The 25,491-nt window shown below is 39.7% G+C and overlaps 1 protein-coding gene across 5 annotated transcripts in view; it reads right to left on the bottom strand.

Moving 5' to 3' along the window:
- Window positions 1-7,546, bottom strand: part of LRRC9 (leucine rich repeat containing 9) — a 115,044-nt gene extending 107,498 nt beyond the window's left edge. For 4 of the 5 annotated variants that reach the window (XR_006530143.2, XM_044773679.2, XM_070513710.1 and 1 more), the window contains exons 1-5: window positions 7,371-7,546; window positions 2,183-2,264; window positions 1,698-1,916; window positions 641-781; window positions 37-100 (exon numbers count right to left, since the gene is read on the bottom strand). Coding sequence is in view for 4 of the 5 variants with exons in the window: in XM_044773679.2 (XP_044629614.2) it covers window positions 37-100; window positions 641-781; window positions 1,698-1,916; window positions 2,183-2,230 (472 nt within the window). In the remaining variant the exon portion in view is untranslated. The remainder of the gene's footprint in view (window positions 1-36; window positions 101-640; window positions 782-1,697; window positions 1,917-2,182; window positions 2,265-7,370) is intronic. The other variant, XM_044773684.2, reaches the window with a different exon arrangement.
- Window positions 7,547-25,491: the final 17,945 nt, after the last annotated feature.

Below are 25,491 nucleotides of genomic sequence, written 5' to 3'. Positions count from 1 at the left end.
AGCATTATCTCATATTCCAAATGAAACAGTACATACCAATGCTGCTTATTAGATTCCCAGCAAGGTTGAGATCATTTAAATTCTTCAAAGTTTGCAAGCCCTAAAAATTTAGACAACATAATTTAGGAGAAATCATTAAAATCTATATTTACAAATCATTTGATCAATATGGTTGGTTTTCCAGGTGGTCTGAGCACCGAGTGCTTACTTCACAAGCACAGAAGGAAGTGGCTGCCTCAGTGAAGCCATCTTTCTTTCTCTGGAAGCTGGAGAGAATTACTGGAGGCAGAGGGGACAGGGAGGGGAGTGGAGAGGAAAAGGGGAGGAGGAGTAGGAGAAAGAACACATCACATGGACTGTGTTTATAATCTTGGGCAAGTTATATATAAAACTTTTCTAAACCTCTTTTTTTTTTTTTTAATCTCCAAAGAAGAAATAACATCTTACCTCTCAGGCTTGGTGTGAGGAGTAAAGAAAATTATGTATATGAAGTTCTCTATATATGTTAATGCTTTCCAACAACAATAATTAAACTAGTCATGAATATTTTGGCCCTTGAGCATAATATGATCTTGGACATTTTGGTTTAAACTCCACAGTAATAAGTGACTTTACATATTAATCTTTGAAATTATCTTACCTCAATATTTTTAATTGTATTGTGGTTCAGCCAAAGAACTTCCAATCTAAATAATTTCTCTAAATTTTCTATTTTGGAAATTTTATTATAATATAAATACAGTTTTTCTAAATTTCTACATTCTTGAAGACCTCCAATTTTCTGTAAAAAAAAAAAAGAGCAGACTGAATAGTATTAGCTTATGTTTTGCCATTAATGCTTTTAATAAAGTGGATTTTAAGAATATTTTCTTTTAAAAATCACATTTTATTGAAAAATCAATATCCAGCAAAATTAACTAAATTTTTTAAAGAAAAAACAATCCCTCCACTTAAATAAAACTATTTTCAATTTTAATATTCTTTTTAAATTTTAATAAACTCTATACCTATAATCATAATACTTACACAATTTTGTAGATTTTTTTACTTAAGACCATTAAAATGTCTTAATAATCTTTCAAATATTATTTAATAATTACAAAATATTTCATGAAGTTTATAATCATTTTCTTAAAAATAACCCTATGTGTGGCATATTTATGTTTCAAATTTTTAGCTATTATAAATGATACTGTAGCAAATAACTTCATGCACACAGCTGTCTTCTGCTGTTGAATTACCTCTCTAGGATAAAATCTGAGAATAGGGATTTCTGAGTCAAAAGGTATGTATTTTTCTTTGGCACTGGATACATTTTGTAATATTGCTTTACAATATAAATGTTATAATTTTCACACAATCAATAGTGTCTAAGTGAACCAATTTCACTACTAAGCAATACTGGGTATTATCTGACCTGATTTGATCACTAAAAAGTAGAATATGTCTATGTTTGGATTCTTTATTTCTATTTTTCCCTTTGTATAAATCTATTTCTATCTTTAGCCCATTTATCTGTTTTTTGTTTTGTTTTACTGGGCAAAGGGTTTTATTGTAATTCATTATGTATGGTCTCTTTTTTCCCCCATTTATCTGTTTTGATCCATGCCTCATACATATATTTTAATGAATTATTTTTCCAAAGCCAAAGAATTCAGCATAAAATATTTCATGTAAGCCTGTATGTTTAGACTTACCTCTAGGCAGCATTCGGCAATCCAAAGTTCTTTGAGTTGTAAACAAGTCTCTAACCCTGAAATTTCTTTTATATCTTGAGCAACAATTGTGAGACTTGTTAAATTAGGAAATAATGATAATCCAACAATACAGGGATACCCTGAGAAAAACATCTCCAGTTTGGAAGTATCTGATCCTCGTTCTCCAACCATCTCATAAGATAAACCATTGCATAAACACTGTTTTAAAAAAAGAAACTGGGTTATTACCTATTTATAATAATCAAAAATTTTTCTTGCCATTAGAAATTATAAACTGTCAATTGCACTGATGCCATTTTTGACTCTCACAAGAGGGAAAGTTCTTCCATAGATATGATTTTTTTTCTGCTTCCAAAAGTCATGAGGTAGAAGAAATCTCTACATAAGATTCAGAAAAGAGTGTAAAAATGTTCCTTTCAATATTCTTGCAAATGTAATGGAAAACAAATTGGGCTTTGACTCACCAGTTCTTTAATTATTTCTTCTTGGTTTAGGTTTTCACATTCAATCATCTTCCATTAAAAATAAAGGTTATAATAATATTATCTGTTAAGGAAAATGAAAAATTGAAATAAACACTAGAGTCATGTTATGCCAAGTTGAAAGGAACCTTAAAGCTGCTAAGGTGGAACTCCCACCTGTGGCTTAAAATCTTCAAGTAGTATATTACCAAGTATCTCTCTGGACCCCAAGACAGTCCATTCCATCTCTGAAGTTTTCTGTTAGAAAATTATTTTTTGTTTTGAATTTAATTCTGTCTTTCCATAACTCCTTCCCATTTGTTGTTATTCTACCTCCTGGGTTCAAATAAAACAAGAATAATTTTCTTCCACACCATGAGCCATTAATAATTGAAGAAAACAGTCATCTTTCATCTGCATCCTGACCTCACCCCCAGTTCATGTCTTTTAGTTCTCTAAGTGTACTCAGAGAGCCAAGAAAAGAATCCTCAGGGCTTAGTGACATATCTGGCATGGTAATAAATGTTCATTAAAACGAATTAACCAACTTCCTCATTTTAGACGATATGAACTGATTAATACCTAAATAGTTTCAATAAAATTTAACCTAGTTTTTCACAATTTTTAATATTTTCATTATAATATTTCAGACTTAAGCTATTTTAAAAATAAAGGAATCCTGGTTTTAATATGATGACATGACAAAGCAAGATGTAGAAACAGTGTATATTATGATCCCATTTTTTATGATAATAAGTCCCACACAGATATACGTGTGTGTACATGAATATATATGTATAACCATGTGTGTATGTGATTATGTAAAGAGAAAATATGGAAAGATACATACTATATTGTTAACGTGAGTTACCTTAGATGCAGGCAAAAGCTGATGTGGTTATAATAGGCATGAGAGGTTGAATGAGGATGGATCTAGGCAGAAATAGAAAAGAAAAACAACTACACTTTTTTAAAAGCACGTTTACTATTATATAGTATGAATATATAATGATTACTTATTCATTCTACTGTTGGTAGACATATGGACTGTTTCTAGTTTGGAGGTAAATAGTGCTTCCCCGAACATTTTGTCATACAGGACATAGATACACATTTCTTATGGGTTTATACCTAGGAGTGGAATGAGAAACTATTGTTTCTTCCAACATAGATGATTCTCACAAACATAACGTTGAGCAAAGGAAGACACACAATGAGTACATATTGTGTGCCTCCATTCATATGAAATTTGAAAACAAACTAACCTATGGTATTAGAAGTCAGGATGGTAGTCAGCTTTCAGGGGTGAGTGACTAGGAGGAGGTACAAGAGGGGCTTCTGGAGTGCTGATGAAGATATATTCCTTGATCTGGGAACTTGTTAAAGGAATATGTTCACTTTGAGAAAATAAAGCTAGACTCCTAAGATTTGTGTGATTTCTATACATATGTTATACTTAAATGAAATTTTACTTAAATGTTTATTTAAAAAACATTTATATGCTCCCTTTTACTCATTTATGCAAAATAATGTACATGTGCAGATGTATACAGAAACCAAAATTTTAAGAAAAAACTATTGAGTCCATGGATTTACCTACCGTCTCTCCCCAAATCCTGCTGGAATAACTAGAGGAATAGGAAAGTAAGAAAGGGACGTGTAGCAGTGCGAGGAAAAGAGCTCTGATTGTCAGAGAGGTTTAGAAAGGTCTTTTGAGTGAAAGTGAAGCAGATGGCATCAGAATGAGAGAGAAGCCCATCAGTACAACCCAGCCCTAAATTAAAGGTACCAGAGAAAGATGTTTTACAAAACTATCCCAAACAATTCCCCAAACTCAGAGCAGCAGTGATGGGGAAGAGGGTGGCTGTGGGCCATCCAAAGGGACCAAATCAAAGGACTTTGAGATCTGTATCAGAGTAGTGTACACAGTCTGTACTCAGGCTTTGTAAACTGGGGACATTGTCCCACCACGCTGAGTCGAGGAGGGGAGGGACTCCAGCTAGCATCACAAAGAAAAATACAGCCAGAAAATTATCCTAATACGCTGGATTCTCTGTTCATTCATTCACTCACTCATTAATGTATGTTTTGAGGGCCTAATATCTACCAGATAATGATAGGGGTGGGAGGAAAGAGAAGACTTCTCTGAAAAGGCAGCAACTGGGCAAAGGGCTGAAGGAAATGAGGGCATGTGAGCCATGAGGAAATCTGGGGGAAATGCATCCAGGCAGAGGGAAGAGGAAATGCAAAAAAGTGGGGTGAGAGTATACTGGGCATGTCTGCAGAACAGCAAGGAGAATGCAGTGGCTGGAGCACAGCGACAGAAATGAAGACTGGTAGGATGTGAGGTGGGAGAGGCACTGCAGGGCCAGATCACGCGCTATCTTGTGACCTGGAGGCCCTTGTGAGGATTCTGGATTTTATTATGAGTAAGATGGAAAGCTATATGAGGATTTTGAGTGGAAGAGTAACATGAACTGTCTTGTTTTGAAAAGGATCACTCTAGCTGCTCTGTTGAGAACAGACTGTAGGGGTCAAGGCCAGAGGCAAGGAGACCAGTTAAGCAACAGTTGTAATAATGCACCTGAGAGAGGATGGTGGTTGGAGTAGGGTGGTGGCAGTGGGGAGAGCAAGAAGCTGTTAGATGCTGGATCTACGGTGAAGGCAATATTGATCATTCCGTCCCTGCTTCCCACTGGCAACTGTCTCTTTACCCCATTCTTGGATGACCCCCAGATATTACAGCATAGGCTGCAGGAGTGGCCAGGCAAGGGAGCACTTAGCAAGGAACAACTTGAAAGCATTTAGAGACTCCATCAGAGGCCTACTCACAGCTGCAGGCCACTAGGCTTACTTACCCTCCCTAGACTTCCTCAGATGGCACACCAAGTAAAGGAGGGCTCTTCTCATCAGAAGAGATGCCCCTTCTCCAAAGGAAAGCCTGCCTGCCCACCACCACACAAGGGACAAAGCCTGCTCTCAGTACCCTCTAAGTCACCAAATGGTGATCCCAATTATCCAGTCTATGTCCAAGAGATCTCTTCCAGAAGAAATTAACAGCTCCCTTTGTTAGTCACTAAACTATCACATATACTTGAGCCTAATTTTGACCTTCTAATCTTGCTCTCCCTTAGCTCTGTCTATTCCTGTAGTACTGTCCTGTTCTAATTACTGTGATTTATTTGCAAATTCTCACCTCGTATCCTTTTTGCAAATTTCCTGGCTACTCTTTCATATTTATTTTTCCAAATAAGATTTATGATTATTTTGCGTTTAGTTTTTAAAAATTCACTTGGGGTTCTGAGATTCCGTTGTAAAGAGTGATTTAGGGAGAACTTCCATCTTTATAGTACTGAGTCTCCCTCGAGAACAAGGGATAGCTCTCCATTTATTCAAGGAAACTACTTTTTCTTGATACAGAAATATGCATATTTGGGAGATGAACCTGACCTCTCACTTCACCTTATTTTCCCTTCATCAATGCCCTCATTTAGGAAAAATCTCCATTCAGTTCTCAACTCACTGCAATCTGACTGGGCACAGCTCAGACCACTACAGCTTCTTTTACCAAGGTCAACAATAATCCTCTAACTGCCAAAGACACTGGACATGTTTCAGCTGTCAACTTGACCTTGACATGGCATTTGACAATGCTGATGACTCGCTTCTTGAAGTTTCCTTCTTTGGTTTGATTTTTCTCCTTGGCTTCTCTCTGCTGGTTATTTCAAACCTACTTTTCTGATTGTCTCCTTCCTGGTGAAAAATTACTAATCTTTATTTTCCTCTTTCCTGTGCAACAAATACAACTACCCACATGGAAAGGTCCATCTGAATGCGTCACAGGTATCTCAAAATCAGTATGTTCAAAACTGAACTCATTACATTTTCCAGCCAGCTTGCTTCTCCTAACGCATGCCTTCTCTTGGTAAATGACACATCCTTCTAATCATAGAAACGAGACTTATCCTCAACCACTCTTTCCTCCACATTCACTCACTCATTAAATCCTTCTGCATATACCTCTTAAATGTCTATCAGATTTCTTTCCTCCTCTCCATTCCAATGTCCTCTGCCTTGGCTGAGGTTCTCATCACTTCACCTTAACTGGATGCCCTCCGTAGAGTCCCACTTCCCTCCAATCCGCACTCTACGCTACTGTGACAGCCAGCCTCGGGGAAGGTAAATCTGCTCACGCTGCTCGCCTTCGAAGGTCTTCATGGTCTCCATGCTGACTCCTGTCCTCGACCACAAACTCCCCAGAGTACCCCAGGCTCCGGCCACAACTATACTTCTCTGCACAGGCTGGGCTATTTCTGTACTTTGGCATATGCTGTCTACCTTCCCTAAAATACCTTTTTCCCTTGACTTTATGACATAGTCCATACATCCTCAAAGATTTAAATCAAGGATCTTCTGAGTGAAGACTTTAATTCTCTCTGGTAGTATTATAATCATTCTCTTCCTTGAGAGAATGATTAAGGCCCACACATGTCCTATATATAGCACCTGTTGCACTGTATTGTCACCCTTACAGGTCGTTCCTCCCTACTAGCTCCCATGTTCACTGAAAGCAGGGACAATGCACCTATCACAGTGCCTGGCACGTACTTGGTGTCCGATAAAAGTTTGTAGAACAGTTTGAATTAACTGTCCATGCCACAGGGTCCTATATGATGTAACTCAAAGAAATATTTACTGTATATGACCAATCAGAGTGTAATAATAGAGTAGAAAGGACCACGTTTCTGTCTGCCATGACAGCTGGGTAGGGTGTCATTCTGAGAAAATTAAATTTTTCTTCTAAAACTAGAAGACTTCTATGGTCAAATTGTTCCCTCGCTTGGGTATAAAGGGATCCATCCATTATCACTGATGGGCCAAACAAATGCTCTTCCGGCTCGAAGCAGGCAGTATCAAGTCTGGCCAAGGAGCACTTGCTTCTCTCAGCCCACTATCTTAACCTGTGCGGTAAAGGCTGCACAGGTGGCTATGGGCCACCCTCCCTTTCCTCCTCCTCTTAAGCTTTGCTCCCATCACCCTGATGCCTCAGATAAAGCCGCGTCACGTCTCTCATTATTATTATCATCTCCATTGCACCATTACAGGGCTCCTCTGACCTCAACGCTGCTTCTCTCCCGGAGCCTGCTACCTGTGATGTACGCCCGAATGCCACGAGGTGACAGACACTCACCTTATGCCAGAGAGAGGATGGATTCCGGGGCAATCCGAGACAGAGCGGAGTCCACTCGGACCTCTCAATGCTCTTGCAGCAGCAGGTACGACACCCTCTCTAGCCCCGGGCCTGGTGTGTACACACAGCCCGCTGCGGTTGCCTAGGAAACCCGCACTCCGCCTCCGGAGACCTCTGGGTGGGCAGCGGAGTGAAAGGGGCGGGGAAAGCAGCGGCCGACCCGTTTCTGGATCACGTGGTGGCAGCCTCCAACCAATCAGCAGAGGTAGGAGTCCACCCGGAAGACCCCGCTGGTGCTCCTGGGAAATTCTGGGGACCTCCCCGCTCGCGGGTCGCTTGGTACCTGAGCGCATCTTTTCATCTGCTCTCGGTGGATCGGAGGACGCGACTGGAAGCAACGAGTTGTGGGCATGGTGGCGGGGGCCTCGCCCTTGCCTCCGCTCTCTCCCATGAAAATCTTTGACCCTCGGGGCCTGGCAGCCCGGAGCTTCCCAGGACTGGAACTCCAAAGGCACGGCGCTGTGATGTCACAAGGCGGCCAGATGCCGGCGACAGGCCCCGGTCCCCAGCGTGGCCTCCCGCCCGCGGCCCGCGACCGCCGCCTGCTAGAAATGGGCGGGCTGCCGCCCGAAGCCGCGGAGCGCCGAGCGAGCGCAGGCAAGCGAACGCCCTGGGCACCCCGGAGGAGAGATGGACCCTCCGAGGGTCTTCTTGTTCTCGGACAGGCTTATGAGGGCCGTTTAAGTATTCCAAAATGTTCAGGAGGCAAAGGATATTTACAAATTAAAGTAAAATTTAAAGAGGGAAAGGGAGTAAAGTAAAGTAAAATTTAAAGAGTGGCCAGAGAGGCTGAGAAATGCATGAACTTCGTAGGAGGCAAATCGCAGTAACTGCAGCTCTCGGTTCGTTCTCGAGGTCTGCGCTGTGCAATGTGGTAGCCCGCTGCCACCGCCACGTGTGGATATTGAACACTGGACATGTAGCTAGTTCTAACTGAGATGTGATGTAAAATGTACATGGTATTTTGAAGACAATATGAAAAAAATAAACTATTTTTGTATTGATTGAATGTTAAAAATTTTTTTGATATATTGGGTTAAATAAAAATGCATTATTAAAATCGTTTCTTTCTACTCTTTAAAAGAGGTGATTAAAAAAATTTAACTTACATATGTGACTTCTATTTCGTTTCTGTTGGACAACGCTACTATATTCTTTGTGGTTCAGTTGGTTTGTGTAGAATATTTATGACATTCAGTTCTTGCCACATAGGGTCTGTAGTGCTCTTTCCCCTCACCAGATGGCCGCCTCATTCAATAGACTGTTTTAAACTGCTTTCTCAAGAAAAGTAGGGTGCAGACTTTTAAAATATTTATCTAAGAACTGTCAACAATTCAACATATTTATCATGATTCAATTTTATCTGTAATATGGACTGTTTGTAAATATACATAACCATATAGAAAAAGCTAAAACTAATTTTCCCTCTACATTTTTTATTTCACAGGAAATTCAGTTTCCATCTGTCATTAATTGAGTAATTAAAAATAAATTAACATATCTGTAGGTTAGGAACTTAAAACAAATATCAAACAAATCTGAATCATATTTGTACTTTTAGTATTCTCTGAAAATCTAGTTGAACAAGACCCGTCTCGGCAAATTTTCATCTTAGAGTCTAAAGACTGAGAGAACAATAATTTATAAAGCTAAATCTTTATATTAAGAAATTGGATCAGAAAACAATTAGGTGAATTATCTGCATCAAACTTCTCATTTGGGGGGGTGCAACTTTTTTGGATAAAAGCATAGAGATTATCAAAGTATGTTGTTAGAAATCTGTTGTGACTTTCCTAACCAGGAAAGACTGGGAGAGAGCTAACACACGGTTTTCTTTATCTTATATAAGCAAGTAATTTTAAGAATGTTATTTCTAGGAGAAGCTCAAGGATTTGGCCAGTCAAGAATTGAGTCAAAGTTCCCGTAAAGCTGTAGACTAATAACCACTGGTGACTTGCCAAACTAAAGCCTTTGTCCTGAATAATTCTTAAAAGTTAGGAATTGCCTGTTAATATAGTCCAGATGATGTTTGGAGCCAAAGGTGATTACAGTTAAAAGCCATGGGAAGAATACAATATCAGTGACCATTCTTGTTCATCTCTTTTTCTCCCTTTAAAGTTTCTTTATGATATGGCTTTATGGGTCTATACAAGAGACATAAGAAATTGAAACTACTAAAAATCAAGTAAATTAAACATTCTAAGTGAAATAAGACTTCATTTCATTCATCTCTCTGTTCATACTGCTAGACAAAGGCCAAAACATATAAATTTAAATCTATTTATTTACGGGTAAATGTATCTTGAATCTGAAAACAACTGGGAAGATAGTATTACCACTGCTTATAGCAAATGTACTGTGTCACTGCCTGACTTAAGGAGGAATCATTTAAACAAAATAGAGGTGACTTGACAGACATAAATAAGACAATCCTGAGTTGCGTAATAATTTGTGAATTAAAACCTTCTGAATTGGTTGTGAAATTTATTTCCCAAAAAGCCCTATTCTTATTGGTAGAGGACGTGGAGACAGCTAATTACAAGTTGGCTTTGTAATGTCTTTTAAGTTTAATTCCAGAGAACCAAAAGTCTGGAGATTTCAAGTGGTAATTTAATTTTTATCTTCTTGTTGACATTTGATCCTTATGCAAATGAGTACTTTCCAGTTAATGATTTTATTAGATATCTGTGAAAATTCACCGTCCCACATTTGAATTTGATATATCCTAAAAAATGAATGCAGTACAACTTAGAGTTTACTTTGACAGTGGAAGAGATAATTTTGTGGCACTTATAAAGTCATCAGCAGAGGCCCTCTTGTTATTAATGTCTGGCAATGAATATGTATTATTAAAAGTTAGGGGAGCTGGCCCCATGGCCGAGTGGTTAAGTTCGCTTGCTCCACTGCAGGTGACCCAGTGTTTCGTTGGTTTGAATCCTGGGCACAGACATGCCACTGCTCGTTGGGCCACGCTGGGGCAGCATCCCACATGCCACAGCTAGAAGGACCCACAGCGAAGAATATATAACTATGTACTGGGGGGCTTTGGGGAGAAAAAGGAAAAAATAAAATCTTAAAAAAAAAGTTAGGAGTTGCTCTGAAATAACGTTTTAATTAGGGCAACAGAATACTGTTTCTTGTGAATCTTTCTTAAAAATTTAAATAATTTTTGTCCATGATTTCGTGACGTATAATTAATGGACAAACTTTTCTTAGAAGGCAGCCAGATTGGAATTGTAAAGAGGCACTTACGCTGTTTCAGACAGCATAACCTCCTCGTTTTACCATCCCGCTTATATTTGTGTTTAGCTCTAAGGTAGCAAGTTGAGGGACAGTGAATTTAAGCAGGGACGGTAGTCTTAATTCACTAGAGAGCTGACCAGTTCTTTGTGTGGGAGAATTCTTTCCTCTTTACCTCTTTTTTTTTGTCTTTTATTTATGTCTTACGCTCAGAAAGTTGACTGTATTCCTCAGGTCACAGCACATTATCATCATTTGTCCATAAGGCCCTTGTTTTATTTTATCTCCAATTTTTTCTCCAGTCCCACTCTCATCCCAATTGCAGGTACAAATCTAATGTTTCTTATAAACCTTGAGTTGTGCATGTATCTTTGATAAACAGGCAACATTGTTTTGTGTGGCTGGATTTTTGATTTATATAAATGCTACTGTGCTATAAAATTTATTTTGATTCTTTTTTATTTGGTGCTATTTTAAAATCTATCCTTGGGGCCAGTCCCTTGGCTGAGTGTCTAAGTTTGCGCGCTCCACTTCGGCAGCCCAGGGTTCCACTGGTTCGGATCTTGGGCACGGACGAGACACCGCTCCTCAGGCCATACTGAGGCAGCATCCCATATAGCACAACCAGAAGGACCTACAGTTAGAATATACAACTGTATACTGGGGGCTTTGGGGAGAAGAAGAAGAAAAAAAAAGATTGGCAACAGATGTTAGCTCAGGTGCCAATCTTCACAAAAAATCTACCCTTGTTTGTGTGTGTTCATGTAGTTCGTTGTTTCTATATTCTGCGCAGTATTCTACTACATATATCTGCCATGTTTTCTCTTCTGTTTGTTCTGCTAGTGATGGGCTCCTAGGTTGACTCCAATAAACAATACTGTATTGAACAGCCATGTAATTGTTGTCTTAAGGACAATTTCTCTGGGTTATAGGCCAGGAATAGAACTATTGGGCAAAAGGCAAACATACTTACATAGTTAACTAAATATCACCTGATGACTTTCCAGAATGGCTCTCCCAGATTTTCCTCCCACCAATAGTGCTTGAGAATTCTCATTCTCTTTGTTGGGGAAATATGATTAAAACGCAAATCTCCTGACAGCCGAGAAAACCTCCGCAAAAGTAGAAGGAAAGGAAAACAGTTTTATTACTGAATAAGCATTAAACCAGAATATGATGTGTATCACAGGCAACCCTCTAAAGAGAGTGCAGACAGAAAGAACCTCACTCTTTTATATAGCCAAGCAGACACAGCCTATCCCATGCATGTTCTCAAATGATAACTAGTCCTCAAATAAGAGGACTTGACAGTACCATTTGTCTTACTTTTAGAGTGAACATTGAGTTCATCCTAAATTCACGTGGTAATTGGGGTGACCATCTGTGTTAGCTAATTGGCTTTATTTAAAGGAAAAATAAACTCATGTCTTTATGACAGAAGGTAGTTTTGGAGCAAGGCACCCACTGAAGTTAGCTTCTACCCTCCCACCGAAACTGGGAGATAGGGGTGCTATGACAAAGACTCTCTCTCTAATCAAACTTTATTCAGGATTCCCTGAGTCATTTTTGACTAGGCCTCACCCTTGAACTCCGTTCTTGGCCCTGTTAGACCAGTTTTAGCAAGAATGCTGCTGGGTCAGCCTAGCAAGAAGCCTCCCACCCTTGATATCTGATGAGATTCCTCCTCCCTGCCCTCTGTAGCTCACCACTCTGGCCTGCCTTCCTCAATAACTTTTCAAGTCCATTTAGCCCTTATCCTAGATGTTTCCTCTTTGTAATTTTCCATCCACTGCCCCCCAACCCTGCTCCTTGGCTGTAGGTCCCCACTTGTCCTTGTATTCAGAATGGAACTCAGTTCTATATTGAGGTCTTTCTTCCCCTATTGCAATAGTTCCTGAATAAAATTTGCCTTCACCACTTTAACTTCTGTCCAACTCTGATTTTCTTTGACACTATCTTCCTTGATGATTACATTTCAAAAAGATGGCTCTGTGGAATAAAATGAGATCAAAAAGATCCCTTCAGGATACGATGGACTCTGTGTGGCTAACCAAGACCTCAAAACAAAATGGAACCAGGTGCTCCTGACAGACCAGAATGCAGTCACATTTTCTGTTCTCAAAAAAGCCACAGAATGCGCTTTTAAGCTTTGATTCTGCCAAAGTTCTTGATTTTTCAAAAGCCCTTAACAGCCACTGAGACCTCATCAATAAAACTGTGACCTGTGCCAACCAATCTAGACTAAGCTGGTTTGCATCCCTTATTTGCATAAGCGGATCTGAGTGGGAACCTGACCAAGAACTTTTTTCTATAAAGGCAGTCCCCTTTTCTTTGTTCTCCCAGAGCATGCTTTCACTTTGCTGCTGAAGGCCACGTCTCCCTGGTTTGCAAACTGAGCAATACAGCTTTCCTAACTAAATTCTTGTACTCCAGATATTTTTGTTGACAGTTCCTAGGTCCTTGAGAAAGACATTTCTGGGTTATAAAGCTGGCAAGAGGTTTAGGTTTTAAAAAGAGACAAAGAAAAAATTTACAATTCAAGTTTTCTAAAGAAAATGTTCTGAAAAGAAAGGAGGGAGGGAGAGTCTCTTTTCCTTTTTGTACCAGGGAAAATTAATTTTTTTTTCTTTTTCAAATTGTATTTATCCATACCTCCATATCTTTGCAAAATGTTTGCTTAATGTCTGCCTCCACCACTAGACTTTGAGCTGTATGAGGGCAGGAATCACATCTCTCTCATTCTCCACTGTATTCCTAGCATCTAGCTTAGTGGCTGTTACACAACAAGTACTCAAGAGGGAGTGTGTCCTTGCCGACACTTGATTTCAGACTTTGAGCCTCCAGAACGGTGAGAGAATAAATTTCTGTTTTAAGCTACCAAGTTTTGGTAATTTGTCATAGCAGCCTTAGGAAATTATTACAAGTCTTGCTAGAAGAACCAGCTCAGGTGGTCTAGTGGTTAAGATTTGGCACTCTCACTACCCATGGCCCAGGTTTGTTTCCCAGTCAGGGAACCATAGCACCTATTGGTCTGTCTGTGGATTGTCATACTGTGGTGGCTGCGTGTTGTTGTGATGCAGAAAGCTATGCCACTGATATTTCAAATGCTAGCAGAGTCACCCAAGGTGGACAGGTTTCAGTGGAGCTTCCAGACTAAGACAGACTAGGAAGGAGGATCTGGCCACCCACTTCCAAAAACCTGGCCATGAAAACCCTATGAATAGTAGCAGAGCATAGTCTGATGTAGCATTGGAAGGCGAGGGGATGGCACAAAAAGACCAGGTGGGCTCCACTCTGCTGTACACAGGGTCACTAGGAGCCCAAATTGACTCCACAGCACTAACAACAAACTGCTTGGAAGGGAAGGTATCTCGTCCAAAATTCTACATACGGGAAGTGAGTCAGAGCACTTGACCACTTGACCACTAGACCCAAACTTGCCCCCAGGTGGGCTGTTGTAAGATCCAGTGGGAATAGGGAACGTTAGTGAGCCCTTTTCTATACAGATGTACTGCCATTTTCCCAATGGCTTTCCCAGTATTAAAGCTGATATTTTGATCTCCGTTTATCTGCCTTATGTCTATTTCCCAGTTGGTTCCAAGCTTGGGAGGGAAAGAAAGGAGTATTATTTATTCGCTTTCTAAAACCTGATTCTGTAGTTTGGGTTAAGTGTATTTTTGTATAATCCAAATGCTTGAAACTTAAAATCCATGTTGACACTGAAAAAAGCCCAGAATATTCCCTTAGTCAGAATAAGGAACTCTTTCCATTTTCAGAAAGTGAAAGTTTGCTATACTGTTACTACAGACCTACCTCTTAGCCACATGTACACAAAGATGACAATATCTGTAGAAATTGAGCCAGCCTACACAGAAGCACTTTGTTTACTATACAAACCGTGGCTAATGGGCATATCTATGTACTTGGCAAGAGGTCTTGGGAAAGAGATACTGTTATTAAATACAGAGAACTCAGAGACAGTTATTAGCTGTGGCCAGCCCCATTTTGCCAGCTACGCCAGAATGCTCATTAGGTGAGCCGACCTGCAAATCCAACGCCTCAATAGAAGCAGAATTTTAATTGTGCGAATGCAAGAAAAACTCTACAGAGAAGAACATTAGATTGTAATTAACTTTAAATAACCCTCTTAAATCAGATACAGGACATCAAAAATAAGAAAGCCATTCATGTCCTTGAAAACATTAGTAACATACAATAAAAGCTAGTATATATAAATAATATGTGTCTCATGTGTATTGTCATTTGTATATATGTATTTCCACAAACACAGAAGAATTTTACCTAAGATATTGAGTTTTGTATCAGAGCTTTAAAATTATTGTGCTTCAGAGACCTTGAGCGTTTAATTCACCTTTTGTCCTAAAACAGAATCTTATGTAAAATTATCCCAGATAATCTTTCTTTGAAAGATAAATTATCAATCTTCCATTCTCATTTTGAAAAATCCCTATTGGCAGGACATTTGCCCCATGCTTGACCTAAATCTGAAATCCTATATATTCTTCCTTCTTTGTCTTTTTTGATCTTCAGTGAAGATAGCTACTGATCCATACTAAAAAGTCCATATTCTATATCAAGCCTGTTCAATAGAAATAAAACTTGGATGGTATATGTAGTTTTAAACATTCTGTTAGCAGTATTAAAAAAGTAAAAAGAAACAAGTGAAATTATTTTTTATGATATTTTAAAAATCACATTTATTATCATCAGAGAAGTCTTTTTTTTACTGAGGACAATTGGCATATGACATTATATTGGTTTCAGATATACAACATAAAGAGTCAACATTTGTATGCATTGTGAAATGATCACAATAACTCTAGGTGACATCCATCACCATACCTAGTTACAGAATTTTTTTCTTGTATTGAGAACTTTTAAGATGTACTTTCCTAGCAACTTTCAGATATGCAACACAGTATTATTAACTGTAGTCAGCATGCTGTTCATTACATACCCAGGCCTTATTTATTTTATAACTGGAGGTTTGTACCTTTTGACTCCCTTCACCCATTTTGCCCATCTCCCAACCCCGCCTGTGGCAACTACCAATCTCTTCTCTGTGTCTATCAACTTGGCTCTTCTTTTTTTAGGTTCCATATATAAGTGAGATCGTACCGTACTCATTTTTCTCTGACTTATTTCACTCGGCATAATGCCCTCAAGGTCTATCCATGTTGTTACAAATGGCAAAAATTTCATTCTTTTTCATGGCTGAATAATATTCCCTCATGTATATACACACCACATTTTCTTTATCTGTTGTTAGGTTGTTTCCATATCTTGACTGTTGTAAATAATGCTGCAATGAACCTGGGGAGTGCATGTATCTTTTCAAGTTAGCATTTTGGTTTTCTTTGGATAGACACCCAGAAGTGGAATTGCTGGGTCATGTGGTATATCTACTTTTAGTTTTTTGAGGAACCTCCATACTGTTTTCCACAGTGGCTGAACCAATTTACATTTCTACCAGTGGTGCACAAGGGTTCCCTTTTCTCCACATCTTCGCCAACACTTATGTCTTTTCTTTTTGATAATTGCCATCGTAACAGGTATGAGGTAATATCTCATTGTGGTTTTGATTTGCATTTCTTTGATGATTAGTGATGTTGAGCATCTTTTCACGTATCTGTTGGCCATCTGTATGTCTTCTTCGGAAAAATGTCTATTCATATCTTCTCCCCATTTTTTAATTGTTTTTTGTTTTTTACTACAAAGTTGTATGAGTTCTTTACATATTTTGGATATTCACCTCTTATCAGATATATGATTTGCAAATATTTTCTCCCATTCAGTAGACTGCCTTTTCATTTTGTTGATAGTTTTCTCTGCTGTCAGGTGAAATTAATTTTAATAATATTTTTTAACCCAATATATTAAAATATTTTTATTTCAAAATGTAATCAATATAAAAAGTCATTAATGAACTATTTTACATTCTTTCTTTCATTTGAAGTTTTCTAAATCCAATGTATATTTTATCCTTACAGCCCATCTAAATTCAGACCAGCCACATTTCAAGTGCTAGTAGACACCTGTGAATAGTGGCTGCTATATTCAATTGTGCAGTTCTAAATGATTGTTTTTAATTTTTTTCTTTGGAATTTAGATGAATATTAGACTTAGGTTTAGCTTCAGTGAAAGAAGACACAAAATATCATGGCTTTATAAAGATAATATAAAGATAAAGATAATATAAAGTTTATTTCTCTCTTATGCAAAGTTGGGAGATGGTGACCTAGGGTTGGTAACGTGTTGGGAAACTAGCCTTTTTATCTTGTTGCTCTTCTATTTACGGCTTCTGTTATCAATGTCACCTCATGATCTAAGGTGCTTGCTCCTTCTCCAGTCATCACATCTACATTCCAGCCAGCAGAGAGGAGGAAAGAGAAGGAAGTTTCATATAATAATCACATGCTATCAGCCAGAACTTAGTCATGAGTCCACACAATCTGCATGAGAGGCTGGAAAATTTAATGTTAATTTAAGATAGTCCTATGTCCAGCTTAAAATTGGGTAAAATTTTAAGCTGGACATTTAAATTTTAAATTTAAATTTCTTCTACAGTAAAATTTTATTGCTGTAGAAGAAAAGGAAATGCATGAGGGGCAACTAGTAGCGTTTATTTGAAGAAGGTCTTTGAAAACTCAATAGGTTTTTGAGGAGATTGTCTTAAATATATTCATCACTGTTTAGAAGTGAAATGAGGCATCTTCAGGGCTATATCTACTTTAATAAAATTAACTCATGGATTTGTTAGTTTACTGGCCAATGTACTGACATTTAACGTTCCAGGAGGTAGAGATTCCAACGGGTTGTCTGACTTAGAAGTACGGCATAGAGCTGTGTGGAAAACTGGGGCTGTGCTTGTGGAACGTTCAGAGAGGTTTCTGCCACAGGACAAGGGTCCCCTCCATCTTGGCTTATAACTGGATCATCTGACATGGCTTTTCTTATTCTGGCTTCTCAGTCTTGTGTTCATACATGCACATGTTTAAGTGCGTAGTTATTCAATTTTGGTGGTCATGTATTCAATAAATGTACTAAGTCAAGCGTTTCTTTAAATGTGAAGCTATTTTCTAGAGAGAAAATGGGCTCAATAGAGGATAGACTCCATTTGCCCCCTTTTGGCTGGTTGCTTTGTTACCATTTAATCATTTTGTTATGCATCTCTTTTTCTTCCTAAATATCTGTAAATACCCAGAAGGCAAGGGCCTATATTCTATTGTTTTATGTTTCCAAGACACAAGTAGAGTTTTTGAATAAACAAGATATTTGATATTTCTAATTAAATGCATTGCTACTTTAAAGCTCTGAAATCTAGGGCAAATATACAAGGACCAAGGTTACAGATAGTACAAAAAATTCAAAGTCGTACCCTTCCTGCTTTTCTTCAAAGACTCCCTACTTTCTCAGATACATCCTAACAGTTGAAATAAAAATTCTCTCATTCTCCCTCCTCAATCAATATTCTTAACTTCTGATCCAACACAAAGCATCACTGTCTCCAGAAAATTATTTAAATTGTGTGGAGACTTGAAGCCTGGTGAGAAGTGATTGGGTTTCCAGCTCATGTTTCATGGCATCTTGGCGTGACTTCAGTGATCTAAACAAGTACAGCCAAATTCTCAAAATGAATTCATTTTTATTTAATTTAGTAAATGAATGCGTTGCTAGGCAGTTGTGTTTGTTTGAGAAAGGGAAGGAGAAAGGAACCAACAAGGGGAGGTAAAATGTCATACAATCAAATAAACGGAGAAGATTCACCATGTCAGGTTGAGCCTCACTGTTGCTTTCTCTACTAGACTGGGCAACTCTCAGAAGACAGGGGCTCTCTCGGTCTTCTCCTGTCATCAGGTCTCAGGAGTGCACTTGCCACTTGGTGGTTACTCAACAGGTGTGTGGTGTGTTGTGAAATGACGGAACAATTAAGACTCCTCCCAATTGTAGTGACCCTAGGAGATAACTCCTGAAATACTGCCAACATCCTTTTACTAGCCAAAGTTGGTTAAGTTAAAAAGATACTTTAATAAAAATTATTTTAAAGAAATCATTGTTGCCCTTCCCACACCAAACTCTTCTTAATAAGTTTAATCATTGTGATCCTCATTTAGAACTATTTCAGCAGCCCCTCGATTGGATCCAAAGAGGAAAATAAATGAGAAAAGGTTTAAGCACCTTCTAAGGTTGTAACTCAGAGAATGAAGAAAAGAGAACAAATGGGATAAGTGCAGACAAGGTCTTCATGTTGCTCAGTTGTGGCTGTTTCTCTTTCCCCAGGATGCACTTTATATCTCTAATTCTGCACTTACCACTTTTTCTTCTTCCTAATTCAGTTGAAGTGATTATTTAATTCTCTGCAATCCTTGTTTTGAATGCCTCAATTGTTTAGATCGCCATTAAGAGTTTTCCAACTGGATATACCATTTAAAGGGAAAAAATGGCTTTAAAAATATTCTTAGATTTTGTCACTAATTTTCTGCCCTTTGACTTTATTTCTAAGGTCAATTTAAATGAGTTGCTGAGCATTAGGAGTGTTATTTGAGCCACAAATACAGGGACTCAGATGAGAGCTACCCTACACGTTGACAAACAGACACAATGAGTAACTGACAGGAATTTCAAATTGCAAGTTTATTGGGTTTCTTTTTCTTTTGTAATAATAGCACACTCTCCTAATTCATGGAATGTCCCTATCTTTTCCAGTTTTCAGGAATATCAAAGCATACTTACTAGAGAGAACTTTTAATTTAGAATTTCACCACAAAAATCTCTTGATTAGAGCAGCTGTACTCAAAGCTTTTGGTCTCCTTTATACTCTTAGAAATTGTTGAGGACCCCAAAGAACATTTGTTTATGTGAGTTGTACAAATTGATACTTGAGTATTAGAAATTAAAACTAAGAAATTTAAAATATGTTTATTAATTTATTTTTAAATATAAAAACGTCATTACATTTTAACACGAATAACATATGTTTATGAAAAATAACTGTATTTTCTGAAAGAAAAACTTTAGTGAGAAATACAGCATTGCTTTACGTGTTTTAAGAATTCTTCAGTGTCTGACTTACGGGAAGATTGAGCGTGAAAGGCAAATAACACCTCAATACTTGAAATCAATCAGTTTGACCTCACAAACTGTACTGGCCGCATTGAAAACCACTGGTTTCGAACAATATTTGCTTCATGAAGAAAAAAGGTGGAGTATTCATAATTGAGAGTAAATAAATTTAGAATTCTAGATCTAGAAGCTACTGCATTAGTTATTGGGGCATAATTTTAAAATACATTTTAAAATAATTTCTTCACTATTTAAGTGGGAGAGGTAGATTCTAGTTTTAAAATTCTGAAAAATTCCACATAATGTGTTTGACATTATTGAGCGTCAATTATATAAGGATATATATACACATTGAGCAGAACTTAAAAAAAACAGTCTTCACAGGTTGTCATTTGTGACCTTACTTTTTCAACTAGTTGCCACCATCATGTTGCCTGATAGAGTCAGCAGGGTACAGTAGAAATAGCTCACGGTTGTGAATTCTGACTTCAGAATTGACTGGCTTTGTGAATTTGGGCAAGTTACTTCACTCCTCTAAGTCTCAGTGTCCTCATTTGTGAAGTTCGAACAAACGTGCCTGCACTGCAGAATTGTAAGGATTAGGGGGTGGGGGTGTGTGTGCATGCGTGTGTAAGGTCAGAGAGCTAAGAGCTGTGACTATAAGGATTAAGCCCCCACCTCACAGTTAACACGATTTGGATGGACAGCCCTGTTAATTCCACCTGGAACCAGGTGGGGGCAGTGGTGACCTGCACCAGTACAGAGGCTTTGGCAAACCTTAGGGGCAGTGGGCTGCGCAGACTCTGCTGAAAGAACGTCAGGCCGCATCCAAGCAAGATGCAATAATGGCATCAGAGGAATGTGGGCAGAGTTACTATGAGGTACAGAGACGCAAAAGCCATAAACCAGGGTGAACCCAGCAATGAAAGCAAAAGAGCAAGGTGCCAGGTCACCAGAGAGGAGAATCACTTCAAGGTCAGGAAGGAGGAACAGTTAAGGACCTGGAGAGCATGCAAAGAATCTTGAGAGAGAAACTTCAGGCCCTGGTTGAGCTTAGTGAGGGATGAAACCCTTCGAGGTGGTGGCCTGGGCCAGTGATACGGGTTGCCCTGGTGTGGCCCCAGAGAAGGGGGCGGGGAGGGGGCTTTTATTGTGTTTCTACCAGGCACTGGATGTATCTGGCCTGGGTGAGATGACTATTCCCCCTGCTTCAGCCCCTCTTCTCTTTTCATCTTGTAACAGAAGTGCTGTTTCCTGTGGAGAACTTATTCCGTATAGAAAACGTAAGGCTGACTCCACCCAGGGTGACCAATCTTCCCAGTTTGCCTGGAAGAAAGAGAATTCCCCAGGACATAGACTTTCAGTTTTAAAACTGAAAGAATCCCCCCCAACTGGGGGACAGGTTAGTCACCCTGCCCCCCACTATAAACATCCTCCACTCTAAAGCAATGCACATCACCCCCAGTCAGGCTGATGGCAATCCTCCCCAGGACATTCTTCTCAGACCTATCTGCAGACAGTCCTATTGCTTCCAGCTGGACTGAGTTGGTGGGATGGATATCACGATCTGCCAGTGGTCATTTCACACACCAAAGGGAGAACTTCTGTCTGAGAGAGAAAGGTAAATCCTGATCCCTGGTGATCATCTCCATCCAGCTGAGCCAGAAGCAAGACTTCCCAGGGTCCTTTCTGTGACATGAACTTCCAAATTCTCTCTTCTGCCTAAATTTGGGTTTGGCTTTTGGCCTGGCTTCATATAGTGGGTACCTTGAATAGAAAGCATCTATAAACCATGGCATAGACTTAGCTGCCAGAAGCCTTTCTCACTTTGTGAGAAATTAGAGCTGACTGGGTTAAAAGCTATAATATTGTACTGCCTAAACCATGAACTGCTCTGCTTTAGCCTATGTCATGTGACTGCCTGTCTTACATTGTCTTGATGTGTATGTCAACATGGCCTTTACTGATTCGCCTGTTCCCTGAATTCCTATGCTGGGTGTTGTCATTGCCCTCTTTCTGCCCTGACTGTTCTCAGTGTCTCCTCCCCCACTCTGAGCTCTTCTAGCACCATACCTTACTTTAAATACCCAACCACATTTTCTCCAGCTGCCTGCTAGTACTCAATGCTCCCACTCTGCCAGTCTTTCTGGGTTCCCAGCTACAAACGTGGCTCCCTGACCTGACTGACTACAACCTGTGGCTAGCTGCTCTCAGCTGTTCCTGCTCGGCCTCGCCTGCCCAGGCCTTGGCAGTAGGAGGGCCTGTGAACCCACGACTGGGCTTTTGGCTTAATCTTTGGACAACTGGATGCTCTTCTCCATTGCAACAGCCTGTTTTTGTCATTGTTGGAAACATGGCCCTCTTCCAAATAACGCTTTCAAGTTTTATGCTGCTTTTGTGGTCATTAACTTCCTGTCCCGTGTCATATCACTTTGGCAGGGTGGCTGCGTGGGGCAGGGGATGCGGAGTGGTAAATCTGAAGAATAGGTTTGTGAAAATGCTGAGTCAGGGCTGAGTTTGGAAAGATGCTGCTACAGTGACAGTTTTCAAGTTTTAGGGATATAAGAATAACTTGAGTTGCTTGTTTAAATTGCCTATTCCTGAGCCTATTTCCAGTGCATCTGACTCAGTAGGTCTGGGGCAGAGCCTAAGATTAAGCATGTTAAACAAGAATGTCAAGTCACTCTGATGTAGTTGGTTTCTAGACCATACTTTGAGAAATATTCCTCAGGTCTGTTCGGAACATATGCTTGGGGGAGAAAAGACCCTGATAGTGTGTGTGTACTAGAGTAGATGCAGGGTGGATCATTTTGTGATTTTCAAATGGCTTTTGGGTCTTTTATGATGCTTGGCTTGTTTCCTTAAGCAGTTTGATAAGCTTGGAAGTTAGGATGGAGAAATATGGCAGGAACTACATATAATATAAATATATCCCATATCTATCCCATAATATTCCACAAACCCCAAATTTACTAGAGACTGTTGGAGCTTGGTGGCTTGCCCCAATCATGCATATCATTGAACGTCTTGAGGGGAGATGATTCCAGAGAATTGACCTTTACGGTGTCATATTTGGATTGGTTCAGCTCAGCAAAGAGCCAGTATGGCTAGCAGCAATTCCGAGTTGTATGAGAGAGTGGGCCAGGTCCCTGGAGTTGTGAGACAGTCATCCAGAATTTTATTGTGCCCCAATCCAACATGTACCAAAAGATGGTATTGCTCACTTGGGGCACTGTCACAATCTGGTTGGAAAGAAATTTCAGAGTACCTGGATCTATATTCTGGGAGAGTGAACATACCCCATCATAATAGGGGCTCCTAGTACCCCAAGATGGTAGCTTCCATGGTACTACAAGGATACTGGTAGTCTTGATACTTCCAGAACATCTCAGGAAGGCTTTGCTTGGCTGCTGGTTTCTGGACAGAGTCCAGGAAAACCACAGACTTTGTTAGAGGAGCAAAATGCCAGCTCTGAGGCAGACTACAAATTCTGAGACCTATAGGAAAATGAGGGATGTATATTACATTCAGGGTTACAGTCTTTTAGTGAAACTAATAGTTACCACGAGTGGCTGGTTTCTCATGGTTGGCCACCAATGGTTGCAATTCTGGTGAAGCGACGATGACTGCTGCAGCGCTTGGCTCCGGGAGATGGCGTTACATGGAATGCAGTGAGCATACAGCTTCATGGAATATTTCTAATATGGTAACATTGAGGACAGCATTGGTAGAAAGTGACTTGGTTCCTTGTTATCAACCAGAGTTTGTAGCTCCTGAAACTGCTTAGGTTGGTAGAACTTGATGGGAATGTAGGTGCCAGGGTGGCTTCGTGAGAAGATTCATCCTTTGATAGAGGCCTCGTTACCCCAGAGCTGATTTTTTCCACTCTTTCTCTCCAGTGGGGGCTTGTAAATGGCACAGCGGCGTGCCTGCCCAAATACAAAGAGGGAGTCAGGTTAGCCTAAGTGCATCAATTTCAAATGGTCCCTAAGGAGGCTACCAAGTTTGAAAATAATTATGCAGATACCTGAGCTGGTATTTAAGGAGCATTGAATCAGCTTCAGTAGGCACAGTCATCTGGACAGAATCACAGCTATCTCCACTTAGGCAGCCCAAATGGACTGACTCTTTAGAACTTCCTGAAACTCATTATCTAGAGTGGTTTATTCCAGTTCAAACTGAGTGAGCGGAAGCAAAAGAGCACTTTAGGCCAAGGCTAAGCTATGGCTAAGCTATTGCCACCGAAGCTTCCAGATCCAGCTACCACCGAAGGCATCCTTCAAAATCCACCCCAATTAAGCTGTAGATTCCTGATGCAGCCAAGCAGGAAACTGTATTTATTATCATGGGAGATTTTTATCGCTAACCCTACTGGAGAGGTGGTTTATGAGGAATCCCAGACTTCAAAGCATCTGTGCCGAAGTCAACAGATCAAAGATTTTAGCTAAAGCTGAGCTATGCCAAGAGGTTGGGCAGAATCTTCTATTTCTTTCAAATGTATTTGTAAGGCTTAGGGGAAAAACTGTAGGAAAAAGGTGATGGACTTCAGTCTTAAAAATATTTAGGAATGCTAGGACCTTCTGCACAGTCTTGGGCTGGCAGTGGTATTCCTCTATGCATATTGTGGCTTAATGGGCAGAGCAGGCATGACAGACAGGATCCAAGAAGTTAATTCTAGAGCTTGCCGGCGCCACAGCTGCACAAAAGCCTCTATCCCATGGGTGACAGAGGTAGAGAGCAGAAAGCCAAGGAGTGGAGAGCTAGTGACTCAGGTTTATCTGGGAAGTGGGTGGAGGCTTCAAGGTGAAATGAAATCAGGGAAGGCCAAGTCACCAGAAGTGAAGCCATATTGAGGGAGAAACCAGGACAAGCCAGGACTAAAAGCTGAAGTCTAAGTCACTCCATCTCCAGAAGGAAAATATGGGTCAAAGCCAGGGCCCAGGATGTCACAGGATCTGGAGGTGCCTGATGGAGACAGTGAGTAGGTATCTCAGAGCAGGTATGGAGGAGCAGAGTCCCTTGGGGAAGGTGATCTTGCTTGGTCTAAAGGATCCCCAATGTGTCTTCTTCTGGTGGGACTCCTCATACTTCATTCATTTATTCAACCATCATATATTAAGTATCTCTTATATGCTAGTCAGTGCTATAAAATGTCATATAAATCAGCAAGAAAAAAGACATCTAAGAACTCAAAGATAATTTGTTTAACACAACATATAGGAAACAGTTCACTTTTAAAGGACCAAAATAACTCTTAGTCAACATGTATCAGTCTTCACAGCGCTCTTTCACAGCAGCGCTCCTGGCAGTGGGCCAGCTGGTCGGCCCAGCACTCCTGTTTCTTAACATTTCCTAACCAAGCGGGGGCATCGTTGCCTGTGGCTCTGTGTCCGTTAATTTTTATGGTGTTTCTTCAGCTTGAAATTATTTCACTGTTTTGTTCATGTCAAAGCAGCTACTTAAAATCTTGTGGCCATTTGTGATTTATATGAGTCCTGCTCAGGTGCAGTGTTAAACAGACCTTATTTCTAAGATATTTTAGTTTTCAGAAGCCCATCTTTTTACAACCGTGTAAAGACATCTTACAGGAACGGTAGTTGGAACGCCAGCATTGTCAGTTAGGCTCTAGGTAAACCTATACCTACTACTGGATTAAAATCGTCTCAAAGAGACAGAAAACTTTCCCTTTAGAATAGTTTAGAACCATTTATTGAGTGCTGACCATGAGTCAAGCATC

This window comes from Equus asinus, chromosome 7 (genome assembly GCF_041296235.1).
Source record: "Equus asinus isolate D_3611 breed Donkey chromosome 7, EquAss-T2T_v2, whole genome shotgun sequence".
Taxonomy (NCBI): Eukaryota; Metazoa; Chordata; class Mammalia; order Perissodactyla; family Equidae; genus Equus; species Equus asinus.
Note: the sequence above shows the minus strand (reverse complement) of the source record. Positions and strands in the feature narration are given on the sequence as shown.